The sequence below is a fragment of the Teleopsis dalmanni genome, chromosome X, assembly GCF_002237135.1.
Source record: "Teleopsis dalmanni isolate 2A chromosome X, ASM223713v2, whole genome shotgun sequence".
Classification (NCBI taxonomy): Eukaryota; Metazoa; Arthropoda; class Insecta; order Diptera; family Diopsidae; genus Teleopsis; species Teleopsis dalmanni.
Window position 1 is genome coordinate 100044724 of NC_051848.1, and position 11124 is coordinate 100055847.

At 17.6% G+C, this 11124-nt stretch overlaps 2 protein-coding genes across 2 annotated transcripts; both read left to right on the forward strand.

Annotated features, from left to right (window-relative positions):
• The first annotated feature begins 4819 nt into the window (after positions 1 to 4819).
• Positions 4820 to 5857, forward strand: LOC119688821 (NADH-ubiquinone oxidoreductase chain 2-like). Its single transcript, XM_038103485.1, is given in 1 exon segment — positions 4820 to 5857. A coding segment is annotated over 1 exon segment (1038 nt).
• Positions 5858 to 6320: 463 nt separating this feature from the next.
• LOC119688091 (cytochrome c oxidase subunit 1-like) lies at positions 6321 to 8364 on the forward strand (the record flags this gene model as incomplete). The annotated part of the gene is given in 2 exon segments (XM_038102728.1): positions 6321 to 7350; positions 7353 to 8364. Coding segments are annotated over 2 exon segments (1296 nt in total), but the record flags the coding sequence as incomplete, so codon positions are not given.
• Between the last annotated feature and the right edge of the window lie 2760 nt (positions 8365 to 11124).

The following is an 11124-nucleotide window of genomic DNA, read 5'->3' on the forward strand; positions in this document are numbered from 1 at the left end:
AATTTTATTATCCATTTTTTAATAAATAATAAAATTTAATAAATATCCATAAACTAAATAAAATATTTATTAATCCATAAAAATAATTCTTTCCTCACATTTTCCCCCTTTAATACATATTTACAAAAATTTTAAATGAAAAATAATTTTATTATCCATTTTTTAATAAATAATAAAATTTAATAAATATCCATAAACTAAATAAAATATTTATTAATCCATAAAAATAATTCTTTCCTCACATTTTGCCCCTTTAATACATATTTACAAAAATTTTAAATGAAAAATAATTTTATTATCCATTTTTTAATAAATAATAAAATTTAATAAATATCCATAAACTAAATAAAATATTTATTAATCCATAAAAATAATTCTTTCCTCATATTTATATATATATATATTAATTAATTAATTTTTTATTATTTATAATTTAAACTATACTAAGTTAGATTAATAAATATCTATATTAATATAAATATTTAATTAATTTAATAGATATATATTCTTTTGAACATCAAATTGGGAGTATAAATCGGTAGGATCTCCATTTTTAATAAATTTTTTTTATATATTTACTAATGTTCCATTAAAAAGTATTGCCAAATATATAAATGTTTAATTAATTAATATATATATATCAAACAATTATTATATTAACCCTATTAAATTAAATTATTTATATTAAATTCCACCCCTATATATTTATATATATAGTATATTTAATAATTATGTAATATTTAATGTTTTAAATTATGAAATTTATAATTATATATAAATTAATCTATTTATATAAATATATTAATTTAATATATAGTTATATATATAGGAAAAATAAAATTATCTGTAAATATTTTTATTTTTAAAAAATAAAAATTGAAATTAAAATAAAATTACATATAAATAATATTTATTAAGTATAAAAAAATAAAAAATTTAAAAATACATATTAATTTTTAAATAATAATTAATTTTCCATTTAAAATTTAAATAAAAAAATTTTAAATATTAATTAATATACTATAAATAATTTTTTTTAATCAAAAATATATTAATTTTTATAAATTTATTTATTAATATATATATACTTATTATTTTTTTTATTGTTTTTAATTTAAACTATACTAGGTTAGATCAATAAATATCTATATTAATATAAATATTTAATTAATTTATAGATATATATTAATTTTGAATCAAAAATTTGGGGATGTATAAATCGGTAAGGATCTCCTATTTTTTAATATTTATATATTTATCTAATGTTCCATTAAAAAACATTGCCAAATATATAAATATTTAATTAATTAATATATATATATCAAACAATTATAATATTAACCCTATTAAATTAAATTATTTATATTAAATTCCACCCTTATATATTTATATATATAGTATATTTAATAATTATGTAATATTTAATATTTTAAATTATGAAATTTATAATTATATATAAATAAATCTATTTATATAAATATATTAATTTAATATATAGTTATATATATAGGAAAAATAAAATTATCTGTAAATATTTTTATTTTTAAAAAATAAAAATTGAAATTAAAATAAAATTATATATAAATAATATTTATTAAGTATAAAAAATAAAAAAATTTAAAAATACATATTAAATTTTAAATTTTTAAACTATTTTCATTTTAAAATTTTTGTAAATTGTATTAAATATAATTATATATATAAATAATTTTTTTAATCAAAAATTATATTTATAAATTTATTTATTAATATATATATATACTTATTATTTTTTTTATTGTTTTTTATATAAACTATACTAAGTTAGATCAATAAATATCTATATTAATATAAATATTTAATTAATTAATAGATATATATTAATTTTGAATCAAAAATTTGGGGATGTATAAATCGGTTAGGATCTCCTATTTTTTAATATTTATATATTTATCTAATGTTCCATTAAAAAATATTGCCAAATATATAAAGATTTAATTAATTAATATATATATATCAAACAATTATAATATTAACCCTATTAAATTAAATTATTTATATTAAATTCCACCCTTATATATTTATATATATAGTATATTTAATAATTATGTAATATTTAATATTTTAAATTATGAAATTTATAATTATATATAAAGAAATCTATTTATATAAATATATTAATTTAATATATAGTTATATATATAGGAAAAATAAAATTATCTGTAAATATTTTTATTTTAAAAAATAAAAATAAAAATTAAATAACACTATATATAATATTTATTAAGTATAAAAAAGCTAAAAAAATTTAACAATTACATATTAAATTTTAAATTTTAAATATTTTTCATAAAATTTTTGTAATATGTATTAAATATTAATAATATATTATATAATCTTTTTTTAATCAAAAATATATTAATTTTTATAAATTATTTATTAATAATATAATATATTAATTAATTTTTTATTATTTATAATTTACTATACTAAGTTAGATTAATAAAATATCTATATTAATATAAATATTTAATTAATTAATAGATATATATTAATTTTGAATCAAAAATTTGGGGAGGTATAAATCGGTAAGGATCTCCTATTTTTTAATATTTATATATTTATCTAATGTTCCATTAAAAAATATTGCCAAATATATAAATGTTTAATTAATTAATATATATATCAAACAATTATTATATTAACCCTATTAAATTAAATTATTTATATTAAATTCCACCCCTATATATTTATATATATAGTATATTTAATAATTATGTAATATTTAATGTTTTAAATTATGAAATTTATAATTATATATAAATAAATCTATTTATATAAATATATTAATTTAATATATAGTTATATATATAGGAAAAATAAAATTATCTATAAATATTTTTATTTTTAAAAAATAAAAATTGAAATTAAAATAAAATTACATATAAATAATATTTATTAAGTATAAAAAAATAAAAAATTTAAAAATACATATTAATTTTTAAATAATAATTAATTTTCCATTTAAAATTTAAATAAAAAAATTTTAAATATTAATTAATATACTATAAATAATTTTTTTTAATCAAAAATATATTAATTTTTATAAATTTATTTATTAATATATATATACTTATTATTTTTTTTATTGTTTTTAATTTAAACTATACTAGGTTAGATCAATAAATATCTATATTAATATAAATATTTAATTAATTTATAGATATATATTAATTTTGAATCAAAAATTTGGGGATGTATAAATCGGTAAGGATCTCCTATTTTTTAATATTTATATATTTATCTAATGTTCCATTAAAAAACATTGCCAAATATATAAATATTTAATTAATTAATATATATATATCAAACAATTATAATATTAACCCTATTAAATTAAATTATTTATATTAAATTCCACCCTTATATATTTATATATATAGTATATTTAATAATTATGTAATATTTAATATTTTAAATTATGAAATTTATAATTATATATAAATAAATCTATTTATATAAATATATTAATTTAATATATAGTTATATATATAGGAAAAATAAAATTATCTGTAAATATTTTTATTTTTAAAAAATAAAAATTGAAATTAAAATAAAATTACATATAAATAATATTTATTAAGTATAAAAAAATAAAAAATTTAAAAATACATATTAATTTTTAAATAATAATTAATTTTCCATTTAAAATTTAAATAAAAAAATTTTAAATATTAATTAATATACTATAAATAATTTTTTTTAATCAAAAATATATTAATTTTTATAAATTTATTTATTAATATATATATATATATACTTATTATTTTTTTTATTGTTTTTAATTTAAACTATACTAAGTTAGATCAATAGATATCTATATTATTATAAATATTTAATTAATTTATAGATATATATTAATTTTGAATCAAAAATTTGGGGATGTACAAATCGGTAAGGATCTCCTATTTTTTAATATTTATATATTTATCTAATGTTCCATTAAAAAATATTGCCAAATATATAAAGATTTAATTAATTAATATATATATATCAAACAATTATAATATTAACCCTATTAAATTAAATTATTTATATTAAATTCCACCCTTATATATTTATATATATAGTATATTTAATAATTATGTAATATTTAATATTTTAAATTATGAAATTTATAATTATATATAAATAAATCTATTTATATAAATATATTAATTTAATATATAGTTATATATATAGGAAAAATAAAATTATCTGTAAATATTTTTATTTTTAAAAAATAAAAATTGAAATTAAAATAAAATTATATATAAATAATATTTATTAAGTATAAAAAAAATAAAAATTTTAAAACACATCTTAAATTTTAAATTTTAAATAATTTTCCATTTAAAATTTAAATAAAAAATTTTTAATATTATAAAAATATATTAAAAATAATATTTATTTAATATTTATAAATAACAACAAAACAACAAATATAAAAATGAATAAAATTAATTTAATATTTAAAATTTAATAACGTACTTAAAAAGTTAAATAAACACAAAAAAATATACAAAACCATATTTAAATAAATTTTTTATAAAATACACCAAAATCCTTAAAAAATAAAAATCCATCTTAAATTTTAAATGGAAAATTTTAAATGAATTGCCTGATTAAAGGGTTACTTTGATAGAGTAAATCATGTGGTTTACCATATTCATTATATTTAATAGAATTAAACTATTCCTAAAAGAATCAAAATCTTATGTGCTTCTTACACTAAAATATATTTATATGTATATATTAAAATTATTTTTATTAAATTTAAAAAGATAAGCTAATTAAGCTAATGGGTTCATACCCCATTTATAAAGGTTTTAACCCTTTTTTTTTAATTTTTATTAATTCATCTAAAATTTTATTTTTTTTAATTATAATCATAGGAACAATAATTACTATATCTTCAAATTCATGACTAATAGCATGAATAGGATTAGAAGTTAATTTATTAGCCTTTATTCCTTTAATTAATTATAAAAATAACTTAATATCCTCTGAAGCTTCTTTAAAATATTTTTTAATTCAAGCATTCAGATCAGTTATTCTTTTATTTTCAATTATTCTAATTTTAAAAAATAATTCAATTAATGAATCTTTAGAAAAAAATTATTTAATAATCCTTTCTTCTTTACTAACAAAAATAGGAGCCGCCCCTCTCCATTTTTGATTTCCTAGAGTCTCAGAAAGATTATCATGAATAAATCTAATTATTTTAATAACTTGACAAAAACTCGCCCCTTTAAGTTTAGTCTCTTATATTAGAAATAATTATTTAATAAGAATAAGAATTATTTTTTCTGCTATTATTGGAGCCATTGGAGGATTAAACCAAACTTCTTTACGAAAATTAATAGTTTTTTCTTCAATTAATCATATCAGATGAATATTAATTTCAATAAATTCTAATAATATAATATGACTAAATTATTTTTTATTTTATTGTTTTTTATCCATTACATTAATATTAATATTTAATGTCTATAAACTAACACATATTAATCAACTTTTCATAATTTTTAATAAAATAAAAAATTTTAAATATTTAACTTTTATAAATTTTTTATCTTTAGGAGGATTACCCCCCTTTTTAGGATTTTTACCAAAATGATGAGTTATTCAATATATAATTATTAATAATAGAATAATATTATTAATAATTCTTTTGATAACTTCCTTAATTACCCTATTTTTTTACCTTCGTTTAACTTATTCAGCATTTATAATAAATTTTTTTGAATCAAAAATTTTATATTATAATTTAAACAAAAATAAGTTTAATTTCATTTATTTAATCATTTCATTTTTTCTAGATTTGGTCTTTTATTAGTTTCAATAATTTTTTATCTTTATTAAATTAAAGGTTTTAAGTTAATGAAACTAATAGCCTTCAAAGCTGGAAATATGAAATAATTCTTAAGCCTTAGTATAAAATACACCGTTAGAATTGCAGTCTAAAATCATTTATTTGACTATAAAGCCAGCTATTGATTAAAAAGAAATAATTCTTATAAATAGATTTACAATCTATCGCCTAAATTTCAGCCATTTAATCAATCGCGACAATGGCTTTTTTCTACTAATCATAAAGATATTGGAACCCTTTATTTTCTATTTGGTGCATGAGCTGGTATAGTGGGAACTTCTTTAAGAATTTTAATTCGGGCAGAATTAGGACACCCAGGAGCTTTAATTGGAGACGATCAAATTTATAATGTAATTGTTACAGCACACGCCTTCATTATAATTTTTTTATAGTAATACCAATCATAATTGGTGGATTTGGAAATTGATTAGTACCTTTAATACTAGGAGCCCCAGATATAGCTTTCCCACGAATAAATAATATAAGATTTTGGTTATTACCTCCTTCTTTAACTCTTCTTTTAATAAGAAGTATAGTTGAAAACGGAGCTGGAACAGGATGAACTGTTTATCCACCCTTATCTTCTATTATTGCTCATGGAGGAGCTTCCGTTGATTTAGCTATTTTTTCACTACATTTAGCAGGAATTTCTTCTATTTTAGGAGCTGTAAATTTTATTACTACTGTTATTAATATACGATCTTCAGGAATTACTTTTGATCGAATACCTTTATTTGTTTGATCTGTTGTAATTACTGCATTATTATTATTATCTTTACCTGTTCTAGCAGGTGCTATTACAATATTATTAACTGATCGAAATATAAATACTTCATTTTTTGACCCTGCTGGTGGAGGAGACCCAATCTTATACCAACATTTATTTTGATTTTTTGGGCATCCAGAAGTTTATATTTTAATTCTTCCAGGATTTGGAATAATTTCTCATATTATTAGACAAGAATCAGGAAAAAAGGAAACTTTTGGATCTTTAGGAATAATTTATGCTATATTAGCTATTGGATTATTAGGATTTATTGTATGAGCTCATCACATATTTACAGTAGGTATAGATGTTGACACCCGAGCTTATTTTACGTCAGCAACAATAATTATTGCTGTTCCAACAGGAATTAAAATTTTTAGTTGATTAGCTACAATTCATGGAACCCAATTGAATTATTCTCCTACTACTATATGAGCTTTAGGATTTGTATTTTTATTTACAGTTGGAGGATTGACAGGAGTAGTTCTAGCTAATTCTTCTGTTGATATCATCTTACATGATACCTATTATGTTGTAGCCCATTTTCATTACGTCTTGTCAATAGGAGCTGTATTTGCTATTATAGCTGGATTTATTCATTGATACCCTCTATTTACAGGATTATATATAAATGCAAAACTTTTAAAAAGTCAATTTATAATTATATTTATTGGAGTAAATTTAACCTTTTTCCACAACATTTTTTAGGATTAGCTGGTATACCTCGACGATACTCAGATTATCCAGATGCTTATACTATATGAAATATTATTTCAACAATTGGATCTACAATTTCATTATTAAGAATTATTTTATTTCTATATATTATTTGAGAAAGTATAATTATAAACCGACAAATAATTTACTCAATTCAATTAAATTCTTCAATTGAATGATTTCAAAATTCTCCTCCTGCTGAACACAGATATTCAGAATTACCATTATTAACTAATTTCTAATATGGCAGATTAGTGCAATGGATTTAAGCTTCATATATAAAGTATTTTACTTTTATTAGAAATTTCAACATGATCAAATTTAAACCTTCAAAATAGAGCTTCACCCTTAATAGAACAATTAACTTTTTTTCATGATCACACCTTAATAATTTTAGTTATAATTACTATTTTAGTTGGTTATTTAATATTTATATTATTTTTTAATAATTATACTAATCGAAATTTATTACATGGACAAACTATTGAAATTATTTGAACTATTTTACCTGCTATTATTTTATTATTTATTGCTTTTCCTTCTTTACGATTATTATACTTATTAGACGAAATTAATGAGCCTTTAGTTACATTAAAAACAATTGGTCATCAATGATATTGATCATATGAATATTCTGATTTTATAAATATTGAATTTGACTCTTATATAATTCCAACAAATGAATTAAATATTAATAATTTTCGACTTTTAGATGTAGATAATCGAGTTATTTTACCTATAAACTCTCAAATTCGAATCTTAGTAACTGCTGCAGATGTAATTCATTCTTGAACAATTCCAGCTTTTGGTGTAAAAGTTGATGGAACTCCAGGACGTTTAAATCAAACTAATTTTTTTATTAATCGTCCTGGATTATTTTATGGACAATGTTCTGAAATTTGTGGAGCTAATCATAGATTTATACCTATTGTAATTGAAAGTATTCCAACTAACTTTTTCATTAAATGAATCATAAATTATTCTAATTCATTAGATGACTGAAAGCAAGTACTGGTCTCTTAAACCATTTCATAGTAAATTAGCAATTACTTCTAATGAAAAAATTAGTTAAATAAATAACATTAGTATGTCAAACTAAAATTATTAATTAATTAATATTTTTTAATTCCACAAATAGCTCCTATTAATTGATTAAGTTTATTTTTTTTATTTTTTATAATTTTTATTATTTTTAATATAATAAATTATTATTATATACTACCTACTTCATCAAAATCATTAAGTTATAAATTAACAACAAAGATATTTAATTGAAAATGATAACAAATTTATTTTCTGTTTTTGACCCTTCTTCAAGTATTTTTAATTTTTCTATTAATTGAATTAGAACTTTTTTAGGAATTATTATAATCCCAATAATTTACTGACTAATTCCTTCTCGTTATAATATTTTATGAAATAACATTTTATTAACCCTTCACAAAGAATTTAAAACATTATTAGGCCCTACAGGAAAAAATGGATCAACATTAATTTTTATTTCTTTATTTACAATAATTTTATTTAATAATTTTATAGGATTATTTCCTTATATCTTTACTAGAACTAGTCATTTAACATTAACTTTATCTTTATCTTTACCATTATGAATTTCATTTATAATTTATGGTTGACTTAATCATACTCAACATATATTTGCTCATTTAGTTCCTCAAGGAACTCCTGCAATTTTAATACCATTTATAGTTTGTATTGAAACAATTAGAAATGTTATTCGACCAGGAACTTTAGCAGTTCGATTAACTGCTAATATAATTGCAGGACATTTATTATTAACTCTATTAGGAAATACAGGTCCATCTTTAACTTCATTGATTTTATCAATTTTATTATTTAGACAAATTTTATTATTACTTTTAGAATCTGCTGTAGCTATTATTCAATCTTATGTATTCGCAGTATTAAGAACACTTTATTCCAGAGAAGTAAATTAATGTCAACTCATTCAAATCATCCATTTCATTTAGTAGATTATAGCCCTTGACCATTAACAGGAGCCATTGGTGCAATAACAATTGTTTCAGGAATAATTAAATGATTCCATCAATATAATATATCATTATTTATTTTAGGAAACATTATTATTATTATTACTGTTTATCAATGATGACGAGATGTCTGTCGAGAAGGAACATACCAAGGCTTACATACATTTATAGTAACAACAGGATTACGATGAGGAATAATTTTATTTATTTTATCTGAAGTTTTATTTTTTGTTTCATTTTTTTGAGCTTTTTTTCATAGAAGTTTATCTCCAACTATTGAATTAGGAGCTTCATGACCACCTATAGGAATTTCCCCTTTTAATCCATTTCAAATCCCATTATTAAATACAGCTATTTTATTAGCTTCAGGAGTTACTGTAACATGAGCTCATCATAGATTAATAGAAAATAACCACTCACAAACTTCCCAAGGATTATTTTTTACTATTTTATTAGGAATTTATTTCACAATTTTACAAGCATATGAATATATCGAAGCCCCATTTACAATTGCTGATTCTATCTATGGGTCAACATTTTTTATAGCAACAGGATTTCATGGAATTCATGTTTTAATTGGAACAACTTTTTTAATAATTTGTTTAATTCGTCATTTAAATAATCATTTTTCCAAAAATCATCATTTTGGATTTGAAGCAGCTGCTTGATACTGACATTTTGTTGATATTGTTTGATTATTTCTTTATATTTCTATTTATTGATGAGGAAGATAATTAAATTCATTATTTATCTAAATAATATAAAAAGTATATATGACTTCCAATCATAAAGTCTATAAAATATAGATTAGATAATTTTATTATTAACAATTATAGCAATAATTATTTTAACAATTTGTTCTATTGTAATATTTTTAGCTTCAATTTTATCAAAAAAATACTTAATGATCGAGAAAAAAATTCCCCCTTTGAATGTGGATTCGATCCAAAATCTTCTTCACGAATTCCATTTTCACTTCATTTTTTTTAATTACAATTATTTTTTTAATTTTCGATGTTGAAATTGCATTAATTTTACCTATAATTATAATTTTAAATTTTTCAAATTTATTTATATGAAGAATAACTTCAATTATCTTTTTAATTATTTTATTAATTGGTGTGTATCATGAATGAAATCAAGGGATATTAAATTGATCTAATTAAATGGAAAATTTATTTTAGGATTGTAGTTAAATTTAACATTTGATTTGCATTCAAAAAATATTATTTTATGTAATCTATCTTATAAAGAATATGAAGTGATACATCACATTTAGTTTCGACCTAAAAATTAGGTAAATTACCCTTATTCTTAATATTAATTGAAACCAAAATAGAGGTTTATTACTGTTAATAATAAAATTGAATAAAATTCCAATTAAAGAAATATGATGAACAAAAAAAAGCTGCTAACTTTTATTTTTAATGGTTAAATTCCATTTATATTTCTATATTTATTTATTAGTTTAATAAAAACATTACATTTTCATTGTAAAAATAAATATTATTATTTATAAATTACTAATTTTAATTCTTTAAGTATTTAAAGATAACATAAATCTCCCTTACAACTTCAACGTAATACTCTAATTATAAGCTATTTAAACACCAAATAACAAAAAATATTAGTACAAAAAAAATAAACTTATTAATATTATAATTAAACTATTATTCTGCAAAATTTGATTAAATTTTGAATATCCCAATAAATTTTTATATAAATAAAATCCTCCAAAA